This window comes from Heliangelus exortis, chromosome 22 (assembly GCF_036169615.1).
Source record: "Heliangelus exortis chromosome 22, bHelExo1.hap1, whole genome shotgun sequence".
Lineage (NCBI taxonomy): Eukaryota > Metazoa > Chordata > Aves > Apodiformes > Trochilidae > Heliangelus > Heliangelus exortis.
Genome location: NC_092443.1, coordinates 8,023,042 through 8,039,548, shown reverse-complemented (window position 1 = coordinate 8,039,548; position 16,507 = coordinate 8,023,042). Strand labels below are relative to the sequence as shown.

Genomic DNA, 16,507 nt, shown 5'->3' with positions numbered 1-16,507 from the left:
TTCCCAAGCAACAAAGCTCTGAGTGCAGGCAAGCAGAAGCACCTGCTTGGCAGCTTTTGCTTGGCAGCTGCTGTGGTGGATAGAAAACAGCCCCCAGGAACAAGCCCCCTCAGCAGTCACACCACAACCAGAGAAGGGACAGAGCCAACACCACCAGCCACAGTAGTTTATCTAGATACAGGTACTTTATTTACAAATATTTAGATTAATAGCATTGTTACATCAAATGAGGAGTACAGCAGTCTGAACAGATCCTTTCTTTGACAGAAACAATAAGACCTACTGTAACTTACTCTGGGAGTACAGGTATTGCACCTCAACAAGCTGTAGTCATTAGAACATCTACTTCATGTCAGCAGCAGGTCGTGGTCCCTGGGCAAACCCTTTGTGGTGCAGCCTTGGTTTGAGCAGGATGCATTAGCTGTAGATCTTGAACATACCCATCTACTTAATATTAGTTAAAAAAAGGACTAACCAGACAAAACGAAGGGACAGTGCACAAGTTACCCAAATCCTATTGTCTGCACATTCCAGTTTTGGCTTTTATTTAACATTGACTGTACAATACTGTGGTACCACTGTTAACTTACAAGTCTGAACGTTGTAGTTTTAGTGTCTAGAGAGGGATTTTAAGACTACTTTGTATTTTGTACACCACAGTAAGATTAAAGTCAGACTTTTGATGATGGTTAAGCCCTTGCCCCCTTCCATTTTTAAGCCACACATGATGTTTTTCCAAGTGCAGAGCCAAAGGCTCCAACCTGACAGCACAGCAAACCCCACGTGAAGCTCTGTAACATCCACAGATCACCACTTGAAATCTGTGTCACCCCATGAAGGATGTTCTAAAAGTCTTGATGAAAAAGGCCAAGCCTTCAAAAGAAACCCTCACACAGGACTGTTAAAAAATACAACAGTAGTTAAAAATCCCTAGAGAGCACACACCTTGCTCCAACTGTCCAGTTCAGCCTCTGACCATTCAAAAAGTTAAAGGTATAAAAGCAGAAGATGTGCAGGAGAACCAGCCTTTGGGTAGGGTGCCAGGCAGGTGATGAAGCCCAATAATGCAAAATGCTTACAGAAGAGAAAAGCAGGTTAGAGCACACTGCTGATTGCACAGAACAGGATTAATCCAACAGCATCAGTAAACCACAGTGCAAAGATGAGAGACAGATTCCACTAGTGTTCAACTTCTGCATCAGGACCAGAGCTCCCCAGCACAATGGCCACTGGCAACACCAAGGAGTTAAAGCCTAAGGGAGTGGCAGCCACACCAATTTCTGTGCTAAGGGGGCAAGGTGGGCACACGTAGGTCAGACTGTACAAATTCTTATATACTGTGCTAATGCCAGTAATCATTTTTCTTCATTAAAATCATATACACAGGATGTATTTAACTGTTAAGCTCAGTTCCTTCAAATTTTATACATATTTACGTTCTGTTAACAAATGGAAAGGATAAAAGTGGCAAAAAAAATGGTGTAAAGCTATGAGCACAAGAATGAATGGATTGTTTTCCTGTGCAAGTTGTACACTCCTGTGCCAGCCCCCCCCGGCCCCCAACACACACCACAGGGAATCCTTTCAACAACAGCACATCCTTACAGAGCCCCTCACTACCATCCAAAGTCATTTCACAGCAAAAAAACTTATCCTTTACTAGGGACAGCTCTAAACAGTTAGAGGTGGGGAAGAAAGGCCAAAGAACCATAAAATTAAACCGTACAAGACAAAGCCCTGCAAAAAGTGTAAAATCATGAGTCCAGCATCAGTGCTCAGTTTAAATTATGTATCCGTGGACACTATCACAAGGACAATCAAGGAAAAAAAAAACAAAAAAAAAAAAACTTCTAGATTTACCATGCAGGAGAGGTTTTATTACTCTACTTGCCTTTGATAACCTGATTACATCTAAAGTTGTTTAGCAGTTTAGTACTGTGTTAAACTTGTCTCAGAGTTTTAATTAAACCCAATAAGATGTACAGAAGACAGGGAAGCAGTCAAAAGCACCACTTCCACCAGACAGAGGTGAAGGGTCAGAAATGGAGCCACGGGACAGAGGTCACTAGCAGCCACAGCCTTCTCTCTGGGGCTGGGGTTCACTGGTTAGTCTCCCCCCCTGCGGAGCTGATGGTTTGTGCTGTACACCTGATTCTGCAGCGTTCAGATCCAGGCTTCCATCTTGGATATTCTGGTAGATTTTCTTGGCAGCCTCCAGGAATGCATCCTCAACGTTCTCTCCGCTACGAAGAGAGCAGCGGGAGTTACTTGGGTTACACTTAGCAAAGCAAGGGAGGCAGCTGGGATGTGACAGGGTCACCAAGGAGGAGCAGTTGCCACCCTGCCCTCTCACATGCAAGAGGAGCTCTCAGTATTTAAAGCAGACACACCAAAAATTGGTAACCTCTCCTTGGGACAGCCCTCTCTAGCCAAAATACCCAGCAGCAAAACCAAGCTAAGGTGCTGAGCCTCATGCACGGAGCCATTCTGAAAGAGGCTTCAAGATGGGGGAGCCACTACTTATCAAAACTTTTTCTTTAACAAAATTCCACAGTGACAGATGCCAGTGGGAACTAGAGCCCCTGGAGATCTGATCCCCTGCCTTCTGACAGGCTCCCCAGCCAGCCACAGGTAGAGAGTGGTGATTAATCTCAGTGACAAAGGGACTGGCTGGTCACTACACAACTTGCTCACAGCTCAAAACATCCAAGGGAAGTAACATCTCACTGGGAATTGCTCCTACCCCCACGTGCATGTTCTGTGTGTAAATGATGTCTTAAAACCCAATCAGTCCACTTGACTTCAAGAAGTCTTTGCCTGAAACACAGTGAGAGGCCTTACAGGTTACCTTCAAGTCCAAACTGATGTTATTGAAACTGCTATACATACCTTGCCCTCAAAGGGAACTCAAAAATGTTTCTCTTTCACAGCTGTAAAACTCTACAATACCTGAGCCCTATATAGCTGTACTTATAGTCACAAGCAATATTCCATTTAAACATATCACCTCTGAATCACCACTCCAGACAAAAGTAACTTACGTTTTTGCACTTGCTTCAAGGAACAATAAACCTGTTCAGAGACAGAAGTTTAACAGTCAATGCATAATACACTTCAGGTAGCCCCAAGCAAGTCACATTATGACCTCCAGATTACACACAAGAGGCCATTCTAGTACTAAACAGTGTTTTATGAACAAGTTAAGGTATCAACACACAAGCTGACCTCTAGAACCAAGCACAGTGAGAGTTAAGCCAGACTACCTGAGGCACAGCAGAAGTCTGTACAGATAATTACAGTACTTAGGAAGTCTAAGTTCACAGCTATCAATGCTGAGGATTCACTTTAACATCACTATCTTGTAGGAAATAAAAGAGCTCAAGAGAAAAAACACACCATTTTCTTCAGCAAATTGTTTGGCTTCTTCATATGTAACATCCCTCTGTGCTTCCAGATCTGCTTTGTTTCCTATGAGGATTATCACCTAGTTCAGAGGAGAGAAAATTAGTCTAGGGAAAGGCTTATCAGCTTTTTCACTACTACCTTCATCATTAATAGGGCAAAAAAAGAAAATATTCAGAAAAGTTTAGCTGCAAAAGCCAGGCATCTTCAGGAGAACACTGCTCTAGCAAAGTCACATCTTTGAAGCCAGAAGCAGCACCTCCAGCTGTCCCCTTCAAATGCTTTAGGCTGTTCTCATGAGATGAGGTCCTGAGAAAGCAGTAGTCCTACTCTTTATTCAGCAGGGTTGCATTCTGGACCACTTGTACTTGTTTAATCATTTGCTAATCAAGACAGAACCTTTAAGTTTTTTCATCACAGCAGAGTTGTTCCATGAGCTTGGTGCTAAAGTATTTCAGGGGCATTCAGAAAAAGACTGAAGGACAACAGTTCTGTGGTATGGTAAAAGAGAAAGAGAAGAACCTTCTTCCTCCATCCTTCCAGAAGACCTGGTCAGCCTTTGCTGAAGATCCAATTTATATTCCAATCTAAGATGAGATAACATTCACCTCATCACTACCACAAAGTAAGAAGTAGTAACAAAAGCTGTTTGTCCAATTAATCACTATTTTGCCACCTGAAAACAGACCTCTGGAAGGCAAGCAGCACAAGACTTTGAGAAGAAACAACTGCTCTCTTAACTTGGAGCTAAAAACACAGGCAGCTTATTTAAGAGAACACTGCTACCACAGCAGATGCTTTGGCCTAAGTCTTCCACCTCTTGCTTACAGATAAGCAATCTTGCTTTCAAGCTAAGTGAAGTCCAACTTACAGTATTTGGATTGGTGAGGTTCCTTGCATCTGTCAGCCAGCTGCTTAAGTGATTATATGTACTTCTTCTGCAAAGAATTAAGTGAGCACAGTTTTAGCTACAGGTTTTTTTTTTTAAATGCACAACTGCCAACAGCACAGTCAGCATCCATTAAACACCCCAACAGCTCTCAGCCCTGTTCTTCAGGAACAAACCTCAGGACAGATAAAGCAGCAGCTTCTTATTTGGACTCAGACCAAGGTTTCAGTAAGTCAACTGTAGACCCACAGAGCAACTCTCAGACCACAGGTGGGAAAGACAGAGCAATTCACACTTCTAGCATGTGGCAGCTTTGCTGTCTTCACAAGGACAACATTTATATTGTTTAGAACACATTGGAAGGTTTCCTGTGGAATACTCCTGCAGAACACTGTACAGCAGAATTGCACTTTGGTAACAAACAGTGCATAAGATTATTTATGCTTTACTGCTTAAGATTTAAGCAAATAAGAGATACACACAAATGAAAAAAAAAAAAAAAAAAAAAAGAAAGAGGTGCAAAAAGAGTATCAAAAATAGCCCCAGAAGAGGATGGGAGACTTTAGAAAGCCTAAGTATTTCACATTGCACATCCAATTATTATTTTAGCAGCATCTTTAGTTTTCAGCTATAAAATGAAGTAGGATAACTTCTCTGTAGTCTGATTTGGTTACAGGACTAGGTGTGAGGAGGCCCAGAAGTCAGACTTCCACAATGTTCTCTCATCTCTAGAGTCTTGTAAGCACATTTCCACAGCCCATTGCAACAGAGGTAATTCTCAGTCCTGGGCCTGCTTTCTGCCAGGTAAGCAGCAGTATCCACTGTCTGGCAGGAACAGAAAAAATCCATGCACCAAAGAGCAGATTTTAAAGACAAAGCCAGTTCCTTAAACAACTTAACTAAGGCAGTCATGGCCTGAAACTGTAAGACTGTCAGGTCTGTCAGCAGTGAAGTTTTCCAAGGAAAGCATCTCACATAATTCCCCATGTTTCATTTTCAGCTCTTTAAATACTTAGAAGTATTTAGACAAAGTGTGGTAAGCTTCAAACAACAGGATACAAATCCATCCAGAGACTTTTAAATCCAGTTCAAGGGGACAGACAAGACAGTAGGTGTACAGCTGTGGCACCCAAAGAAGCTTGTCAAGCACCCAGAGCTGCCACCCCAGATGCACCTTACCTGGTAATGTCATAGACCATGAGAGCTCCTGCTGCTCCTCTGTAGTAGCTTCGTGTGACAGCCCTGAATCTCTCCTGTCCTGCTGTATCCCAGATCTGTAGTTTAATTTTTTGGCCACTAACTTCAATTATTCTTGTGCCAAATTCAACACCAATTGTGTGGGGACAGTCCGCCATAACTGCCATGAAAAACAAGAGCCAAGATCAGACCTTTCTAGCACCAAGTCTCCTTGCTACAAAGATGCCACTATCACCAGTTTAGTTACCTTAGATTTGTAATCTCTAGGAAATCATTCTTACAGCTACAGTACCAGATGGTATCACTTAACTAGAAATGAAATAATGTATTTCCTAAACTGCTGTGAGTTTTAAAAACAGTTATAAAATTCCTTGCCTTCTCTGCTGCATGTACACTGCTGCTCTTTGGCCACATATATCAGAAGGCAGCATGGCAGTGGAGTCTCAGTCTATCCTTGCAGAAATGGTTAACTATTTTAATGCAGTAGGAAAAGATAATTTGTAGGGAAATGCCAAGAAACAAAGTCTGTAACACAGCTTCAATAACAAATACCCAGGTTGTTTCAGACAGGGTTAACAGCATGGCTGTCCACAGGAAAAAAAGCCAGTTCCATAAGTAGCCATCAACACAGCAAAACCAAAAAGGCATCCTTCTGGTTACAATATCTCATCTTCAAGAAAGGCCAAGAAAACAGAAAGGATGAGTATCTACTCAAGGCATGTACAGTTAGTGACAGTCCTGTAGTCAAAGGTTTGGCATGTTAGTTTGTTTGGTTGTGTTGCTTCAGCTTAAGAGACAGACATCCTCAGCAAGAATTTGACCAAATGCAAGGTAGTATTTAAACTGGCTGATACTGGATTGTAGTTAGAAGCAAGTTAAGCAGTTAAAAAATCCTGTTTCTACAGAATTATTTCAAACTGTAGCTCCTACCCACTTACTGACCCATCTCAAGTAGCACACAGTAACGACCAGCTTTGTACTGGTAAATACCTACAGACTTATCCACTGAGCGTGAGCTTCATGGGAAGTTTTAAGAGCTCCCATCACCTGCAAACTCCAATGCAACACATGTATCAAGAGGAACTGAAGCCAATCTCAATTAGTCATGATAGGATACATGAAAAAAACATTGTAGACAGACCACAGTAACGTTTAACATGATCACAGGGGGCAGTCCAAGTGTCATCAGTCACCACAGCTACAGAAGATGACACTGCTACTTAAGTCTGCAAACAGGGAATCAAGGAAAAATGAATTTATTTTTTAAGTCCTTAAAGGTTCTAAAAAATTCCACCTGCTTGGGATGAAGCTGCACCAATACAGAAAACATGCAGACTGCAGACAAGAAATTTCACTTTCTTGTGTTTCAAAATTCCCTGGAAAAGCTGTAAAAACAGACCCAGTCTTTCCACTCATCATAGGTAGGATGGACTGAACCTGCAGGTTTGCCATTACTAGAGCAACATTTTATATCTGCAGGAGTCATAACAAAAATCTGGCCAAGTATAATACAAACATACAGATTAAGACACAAATACCAAGCTCATGCAAGATGGATGCAAAAAGGCAGGAAAAAGGGATGAAGCACAGCAGTTGCAGTTAGAATATTATGAATTGCAATACTCACACTTCTTTTCTGTGAATTGATGAAGCAAACAGGACTTTCCTACACCCATGTCCCCTGTTACAGAAAGAATAGTTAAGGCTGACACCACACTGTTGTTGCAAGAAGCACATTATCTTCATTCCACACAACAAACAGTACTGAGACAGGCAGACAGTCCATCCTCAGCTCTAGTGGGTTATGTTCTCTGCCCCTGGCTACAATTCTTAAATTTATCAACTTTTGCACTATGGCTTTGGTAGCAGGTACAGGGTTGCAAGCAATGGTAGAACAGTAAATTCAAATGAGAAGTTAACCTGCACTGCTGATTTTAAAGCTGCATTTCACAAGGTTATGAGAAGTAAATCTGTAAAAAACAGAAATGTAAAATACACTTTTGGAGCTCCTGTCTTACTTGCAGTTATCAAAAACACTGGTAACCAACCAGAACACACCAAGTGTGTTCACTTCCACTGATCACTTACACAATGCCAGTAGTGAGAAATAACAAGGTTTTTTTAGGAACCAAATTTTCCACAGGCTGAGGCTGTCACAGCAGTCTGACTTCCAAACTATTACAATAAGATTGCAGATCACTTACACCTACACAAGATCATTAAGAATTAAGACCAGTTCTTCCAGGAGAGTAATAAATGCAATCAAGTCCTTGACTCTAACCAGCCAAGGGAGCTGCAGCTAAACACAACATCTAAACACAGAAAACATAGCCTGACAAAGCTTAGTAAGCCCCTCTAAAACACTGAATTCCAATCAGCACTTCTGTCTTCAACACAGATTCCCAATACAGACCCTGGTACTTGTCCCCAATCCCAGCTCACCTCCCACCAACCACTCAGCTCAATTTCTATGGCACACAAGAGCATTTGCCTTTCTATGGACAGTTGCTAAGAGCAAGCCTGGTGATTTCTGAGGGACTGGGGTTGGACAAGTTAACTCCTGAATCACTTCTGCAACTATACAGCAAGTAGCACACAACACAAGCCAACAACAGCAGAGTCACAGGGTTTGTAGGAGGCTGTCAGGCACATACACACTGACACAGATACTTACCAATAATGATGTACTTAAAGATGTAGGAATAGTTGTAAGGTGCAGTTGCCATTGTGGCACTAAAACAAAAAAAGAGAGCACATCAGAACTGCTACTTGTTCACCAAAGTCAAATCAAGTAATCCAATTTCATTATACAAACCAACAGAAATCCCTTCCCCTTCCTCTCCCATCCAACTGTTCTTTCATTCCCAGTTGAAGTTTGGGTGTACTTCCCCACTCACTGAATCAGCATCAAAAGACATTCAGCAAAACTGTCAGAGCATTTGCTCTGAACCCCTCTCAGGAGAAACATACTCTGCATACTATTGATAGTAATTCAATTTTATGAAGCAAGACAAAGCTGTTGAAAAGCTCTAGTACTATTTTTCTATGGACAGAGTCACTGAGTGGACCAGTACACCCTAACCAAACAGCTGACATGTGAACTGAAAAGAAAATGTGACTCAAAAAAAAGGAAAATCTGAAGAGGTTTAACAAAACCAGCAGTTTAGAACTATTACCTCACACTTTTGAGACTTCCAAAAGGAGCAAAGGGCACAACACAGCTTGCACCAAAGAGCTAAGAATTATTTAAAAGAATGCTGTGGTAGCCTTAACTGGGATCTGGACTGCAACAAGTCCATGTCAGAAAAGTGGTACAAGCCACAAATCAGATGTTCAGGAAGTCAGTTAACATCTCTGTGGCTTTGTCAGCACAGCAGCACTAACAGCAAGGCTTTGCAGTTTCTCTTTTTTAAGTGACAGTCAAAATTAGATTGGGATATGTCCAATATTCCAGAGACTTCACGTGCTTTCAAGGGTTGGACTTGATGATCTCTGAGGTCCCTTCCAACCCAGCCAATTCTATGATTCTATGATTCTGTATGCAGGAGGAATCAGAACTAGCTTCAAGTGTGTAAACCTGCAAGGAGTAATAGCTGACTTACTAATACAGCAGTTAACTGGAATTACAAGTCTATAGGAGCAAATTGACTGCTTCTGTCCCAGGTTTGAAGTTAAATTAGATACAGTGTGGCCAGTTAAGCAAGTGGAGTTTCCACTAGGAATTCAGCACTTCCTTTACCTGCTCCTGCATGGCAGAGAGCCACGAGAAAAATACACTGCTTTTTATCAAGAACATTGCTTTAGCCTACCAAGATTTTCATTCAGTCATATGTCATCAACATGATAAATGAAACCAGTACTATAAAGAATAAAAATACAGGAAAGATCAATAACTGTAACTTTTTAAAAAGCAATGTATTGTTTCCTCAACCACAATTAATCCCCAACAGTGAACTGCAGTCATAAGGAAGGTGATTGACAACAAATCTCATTCACAGCACAGAGCCACCACTGAACACAGCAGAGGTTTGAAGCAAATGCTCTTATCTAGACCTTGGAGGGGACAACTCCCAGGGGCAGCTGAGAAGGGTTCAGTGTGTGCCAGTCACTGCTCTGCACCTCACCCTTCCTTCACCACTGGCCCATGATACAGAACCTCTTAAGTCCACCTATCCCAAGCAGAATGCAACATCTGCCATCAAGTCCTCTTCTAGTAAACCAAGTTGAAGCCCAGATAGTAAACAAAAGACAGTTTTGGACAGCAATTCTTGTATGTGTTGGCAAGACAGAATTCCACACCAAGTGCTGCACAGGTTTCCAGAACAGTCACCTCAGAGGAAACTCCTGTGCCACAGTAGAGGGAAATTCACAGCCAGCCCACACCACCTTTGCCCTGGCAACCAACAGGTCAGTGGGCAGACCACTTCTTAGGGCTGTTCTGGGTAAGAATTCACTGTGGAAACCTGCAATACTTCAAATGTTCTGAATACATCTTGACACAGTGTGTTTTTCCTCCTCTCCAGCACATCCCAAGAGCAGTCACATTCAAGCAGAGCATCTTCTGATCCAATCCACTTGTTCTTCCAGGATACTTAGCTCTGAGTAAAGCTGGGACTCCACTCATGGCTCAATTCAGTATGATAGTAGACAAGATTAAACAGGAGGACTGTGAGGCATGTAAGTGGAACTTAAAAAAAGGCTTGAAAAGGCCAATTTATACGTGGATATATATCCTTCAGAAGGACAGCATGAACTGTACTATTTTCCAGAGAAAACAGGTAGGTGCTACAGTCACAATAGATAAAGAAAAGCAAGGTACCAAGTGCACTAAGATACATTTAGGCTGAAAGCTCTACAGAGTGTTGTATCTAGTAGCTTGCACTCAAAAAAAAAAAAAAAAAAAAAAAAAAAATCTAACTCCACAATAGAGAACCACTTGTGGCTATGAACTCTGCCTGCACAAACCTAGGTGACCCTCTCCTAAGGAATGCTAAGTACTCAACACTCAAGGGTGTTCCACATTTCTGAGTGAGAACACTTCTTACTAGCCAAGCCTGTAAGCAGCATCACTGAATAGTGAGGAAATTGTATTTTTTTTTCTGAAGAATGGACCAACTGGGAACTGTGTGCAGCTGTATCACAAACTGCATTTCAAACAAGCCTCTTAAGTGGAGTCCTTACTGCTAAATATACATCTCTGCTTGACAGACTGTTTTTGCTTGCTAAGATATGCCAATTTTCATTATACTTTTAAGTAAAGAAGTCTAACTATATTATTTCAATATAAAATGAACTGCCACTGCTTTGCAATGGATGCATCAAGATCAGATCCCACTGCAAAGTGAGAGTTAGAAAACCAAATTCTGTGCTTGGCAACGAAGTCTGTTAAGAAATGGGTGGGAAGGGAGGGCTAACAGAGCCATGTCTGGTTGCTAAAACTTCACCCTGGTTCTTACAGTGACATTAGGCTCCTAAAGGAGGAAAGAGATACCACATACCCCAATGTGTACAGCCAGCCCTAGCACATGCTTTCCAAAGCATAAAGAAACAGAGTATTAATAGCAATACCAATGGAGAACTCATATGATGAGTCTAGACCTCCTCTCAAGGCCCAGAGTGGTGCTGGAGAAGTAAACATGTACTGAAAGCTTGCAGAAACAGATAATAAATTTAAACAGTTTCTGGAATTAAAAACTCTTTGGTTTCATATTTATTCCAAGGGTCATGTTACAGAAAACATTCTGAAATACTCCCAATTATTACTAAAGGTCAGAAATCTTTTAAAGTAATCATCTGTTTTCCAGAAAGAGGGAAAAAAACCAATATCAAAACCAACAAACCCCCCCAAGCAAATAAACTTTTAAACACTGAAGTTCCAATTGGGATAGCCAGGAATCCAGACTGTGCTCAGACCTTGCTATGAAGCTGATATTCCAGAATGACTCTGGAAGAAAGGAAAAAAAATAAATGCAACAAACTAAACACAGAAGCCATGGTGAGAACTCAGCCTTAGAAAACTTACAGTCTCAGCACTTACTAGAGAAGAAAGAAGGAAGTCCAGATAATAACAAACAGGATTCAGTAAACACAAGAGTGTATTAGGTACATGGTAATGCAAGGGGAAGCCATGTTGACAGCACCAGCCATCTGTAGAAATTCTTCCTCCACAGCCCTCTGGTTCCAGACACATGACTTTAAATAAACCCCATACCAGGGTTTGGGGTTTTCCTCTTGGGAAAACAGGGAGGCAAGAACTGCAGGACTGAAAGAGTTGCACATAAGAATGGGCAACTTACCTTCATCCACCACTGACATTACACAGTATGATAGCAAAGTTAAATAACTATGAATTTACTGTTAACAGAAAATAGTTTAGTCTGAAAGCTACCTGCCATCTTTTTTCCAGGAAAGCTTGCCAGCTTGGAGCAAGTCCTGGCTCCCTTTTCAGAGGTAACACTTCCCCAGAGTTTAGAGCATTACTTCAGAATGGCAGCTAGCCAGAGGATCATGCTTCCCTATACACAGAATTTTCCTACTTTCAAAGTCTGCACAATTAATTTCTGTATTACAGTTAGGATTAGAAGCCTTACAGTGAACAGTGTCACTATAATCTATTTTCCATACAGCAACTTCTTCCTGCAAAGTTTCTTTTTATTTATAAAAAGTTATAGATGACCTTAAAGAGATAACAGACACCTACATCTCCTCCTCTAATTGACAAACACTCCACAGGTATTTTGACATCTCACTGGAGCCTTATTTCAAGTATCAGCATACATCTGTACAACCCAAGATAAGGTTGTTCAGGCACACTGCCCTAACATTCTTTTATCAGAGTAACATAACTGTAAACACCATAACCACACCAGCTTTTGTGAGACACAGGCAGTTCCCTCTAGCTCCACTCAAGGACACAGTCAATTTTAATTCTTCACTAAATGTTTGCATGGGGAAATTTCATAGCTTTATGCTCAGTAAGAAGCAGGTACTTTACCAGAACAGTCAAACACCTGGATGCACAGGTTTTGTGAGACAGTGTGCATGGTTAATACCATCAGCTGGACAACCTGGAGAGATGATACCTCTGGAAACAGTTATCACCTTCAAATTCAGGACTGGCTAATTAATAGAGGTTCCCCTCAGGAAGTGCTGTTTAGTCTGAAGCAAGAAGCATTTTGCATTTCATCTGGCCATCCAGGTATTCTTTAGTCACTCCTCAAGGATATGCAACATGAGAGGATCTCACAGGTGAAATCCAGTTCCTTTTACAAAAAGGTAATGCCACCACATCATCCCTTGCATATACTGAAACAACTTCTAAAGAGCTGTTACTTTCTTCATTTGGAAGAAAATATTAGTTGAGTACACAGGGAACTGCATGCAACCAGTAACTATTATTTAGAACAGCTAAATCTACACAAAATTAATAGGTAGCTATCCTCTTTCCCAGAGCATAATCTTCCTTGCATATTTACTTAGATGCTAATTAACACTGAACACTGAGAAGAGATGAATAAGGAAGGAAAAAACAGAACACAGGTAGAATTTTTTAAATTCATAATTGCACTATTCCCCTGATGAAGACTTCTGCCAATCACACAAAACACAGGCTAACTGATACCTTACTTTAGAAGGCTGCTAAAATGTCTGAAATTGCTTCAGTTGTGGTCTTCTGTAAAAGTCACATCATACTGGAAGGCAGTAACAGTTTTGTTATCAGTTAATGCACCCAAGCAGTGAAATCCCTCAAGTTTGTTGTCCATGACAAGTTATAAACTCTATTACAATTAAATCTCATTGTGGTTCTATGACTTCCATAAATCAAGGACATTTATGTCACCCTTAACATATAAACATTTTGGCCCTCCCTAAGTTGATGGCCCCACAGTCTCCCTGTTTGTTTATTTGTGCAGCCTTGTCTTTCTAAAGCTCTTCTCTAAGACTGATCCCTGAGGATTTTTATTAGCAGCCTGCCAGCAGCCCAATACTTTCACATCCAGCATTCTGTTGCTGGCCAGTTTCTTACTCATCCTTCAGCCCCCCTAGAGTCATCCTCTCTAGCTTTCCCCATTTGGACTTCATTAAAGCATCTGATTAGCACAAGACAGCAAATTTGGCTGAACTGATCTTTGATCACACAGCTGCCCAGCAAGCTCCTTCTGATCTGCTGTCAAAAATCACTTCTCATTTCCTTATTATTTCCACATCCAGTTATTCTAATTCTAAAAGCACACGAGGGCTGAATGCTGGTGGACTCAGACTAAGAAGCTTCAGCTGTGCAGAGCCCTGGGTTAAGCTGTTCTTGAAGAAATGCATTTGCTGTATTTTTAATAATGCAAAACACCTGAACTCAGCCTGAGGCCCAGCAAGTATTTCAGAAGACCTCACAGGCCTTCACTTCTCTTCCTATACAAGAACTCTGACTTTATTTATATTTTTACACCAAGGTTATCTTCACTTCATGATCTTCCTCAGCAACTATCCAGTCATATGCATGCTGCAGGTTATCCTTTAAATGGTTTCAGATCCTGCTCCATTCAGTTCCTCCATTTTGTTTCAGAAACTTTCTGCATTTATATGCCCACACCTCATTTCTTGCTAACCACACCCCAGCACCATAGCTCAATTAAATACTCCATGCCTGCCCTCACCAGTAAGAACACTTTCTCCACTACCCATTCTCTCAGCCATAGTTCTATATCCATCTGTCTTATCTTTTTTTTTATCCTATTCCCCTTCCTATAAAACAGCCTAACCTGTAGCACATGCCTGTGTTCACAGGCTAGGGAACCAAGTTCCAGAGATACCAGGGAGGTTTAGGGGCAGTACATGGAGAAACCAGGAGTATTTTGTTGTCAGTCTAACAAATCAGAAACATGGAGCTGTCTGGAGTCATCACCTTGGAAAAGACAACAAGACAAAGACATTTTAGAACAAAATTAAATAAGGTCTACTGGCTTTGTTCCAGAAAGAGCAAAATGAGAACCAATCATAAACAGGCTGCAATGCACAGGAGTAAGCAAGTAATTTAAAAAATCTATTTACATTTTAAATCCTTGTATCTCCAGTATAACAGGTTTGCTTTCAAACTACTGTTCTTCAGGATAACTTTTTTTTTTTTTTTTTTTTTTTTTTTTTTTTTTGTTATCCATATGATGGAAAACAGAAGCTTCTCCTTTCCACTCAGACATATGAGTGGAAAGCCCTACAGGAAGCTAGCACATTCCTTTTTAATCCATAATAATGTGTGATATTAAGTCCTCCACAGTTGGAATCTTCTTCCTATTCCTGAGCAATGCCCAAGTACAAGAGGCCCTCAATCCAAATCAGTGCATCCCATACAATACCATTGGGCTAGTGGTGAAGTAAGGTTTCTGAATTAGGATTTTAAATGACTCAGGATACAGACAACCAGAGTAAATCCTGCTCACAAGGGAGTTTTTTTACTTTCATGAAAAAATGCCATACAACAACACAGATCCACTCTGTTTCAGAGGCCTATAGAGCAAAGTCCTCATCAAGTAACATCCAGAGCAACAGAGCCACTGCCAGAGCCTCCAGTGCACACACACCACTCTCTGGCTTTATTGCAAGGATAATTCAGTAAAATTTGAATTAAGGACTAAATCTATCCATAGATGTTACAGAAACCTTAAGTGTTCTGCAAACGAACAACAGACGACTAGGTGAGAGAACAGAACAGCATTTTTCTGTTTAACACAAACAAGGATTGACATAAGAAAGCAGAGATTAAGTCTAGAACACTTCTGTTGCCTTCTCGCATACAAAGCAGCACTCCCCACAGCCCTCGTGAAAGGTATTTTTCTGTCGAAGTTCATGACAGCACGGGTGAATCAGAGCACAGGTAACACTGCGCATCGGCCACACACAGTATCCTACATACATGCAATAAGCACCCTACGTGCACTTACAGCCATTAGTGGGGGGCACATATATATATATATATGTATTTATACAATTATATTTATACCGCATGTTCAGGGGCGGCAGCCGGTGCCGCGTTACCGAGGGAGGGTGCAGCGCAGGGGAGGCGGTGGCGACAAACAGTGCAGCAGCGGCCTAGCTTCAGCCAGCCAGCCAGCCTCACCCTCCTCCTTCCCAGACGGACCAGCAGCCCCCTCCCCTTCCTGTCCGCCACCCGGAGCCAGGGCAGGCAGCCCCGCCGCGCCCAGGGCCCGGCCCGCACCCCTGGAAGGCGAGCAGCGGCACACTGAGGGGAACGCGGCCCCGACCAGGCCCCGGCTCCGGGCAGCAGCAGAAGGCAGTGTCGCCCCCCCGGCTGGGTGTCTGCCCGGGGCTGGCAGCGAGAGGGCAGCGCGTCCGCCCGAGCGGAGCGCGCTGGGTGCCGGGTACCGGCGCGGGGCCTGGTGCGGTAGGCCCGGCGGGGCGGAGGGGCGCCCCTCCCCGGCTACTCCATACCTGGGCGCGGGGTGCGGGTGGCTGTGCAGCGTGGCTCTGTCGGCGGCAGCCCGGTCCCCCCCCTGCGGGCACTGTAGCGCTCTACTTCGGGGCTGAGGCGAGGGCCGGGCCGGGTCTCCGCCTCTCTCCGGGGCTCCCTCAGGTTCAGCTCCGCTGACTCCACTGCGCCCCCATCACCCCCCTTATCCAAGATGGCGGCGCATCGCGCACGGGGTTTCCCCTCCCACTCTCGACGGGCGCCGGGGCTGCACAAAGGTGGGCGCGCGAGGCCGCGCCGCAGCCAATCACGGAGCCGCTGAGGGGCGGGGCGGGGAGGGGCGCGCGCCGAGGGGCGGGCGGGAAAGCGGCGAGGCGGGGCGGGGCCGGCGCGAGGCCCGTGAGGCGATGGCGGCGGCCGCGGGGGGGGTGAGGGGGGAAACGCCTCAGCGCTGAGGGAAACCGCGGCGGTACCGACCGCACCGGGAGGAACAGGGCAGAGACAAACACGGCAGACAAACGCCCTGCCCCTTGACCCGCCGTGTGCCGGCTTCGGAGTTATCTCAGCGGCTGCCACCCGGTTGTTAAAATTACTTTCCCATT

At 43.2% G+C, this 16,507-nt stretch overlaps 1 protein-coding gene across 1 annotated transcript; it reads right to left on the bottom strand.

The window, feature by feature from the left end:
* Positions 1–166: 166 nt before the first annotated feature.
* On the bottom strand, positions 167–16,153 carry RAB14 (RAB14, member RAS oncogene family). The gene is made up of 8 exons (XM_071766346.1): positions 15,929–16,153; positions 8,163–8,221; positions 7,116–7,169; positions 5,471–5,648; positions 4,274–4,340; positions 3,397–3,484; positions 3,042–3,072; positions 167–2,243 (listed from the first exon to the last, which is right to left on the bottom strand). The coding sequence occupies exons 2-8, from the start codon at positions 8,212–8,214 to the stop codon at positions 2,066–2,068; spliced, it is 648 nt and encodes a 215-aa protein (XP_071622447.1). The 5' UTR covers positions 8,215–8,221; positions 15,929–16,153; the 3' UTR covers positions 167–2,065.
* Between the last annotated feature and the right edge of the window lie 354 nt (positions 16,154–16,507).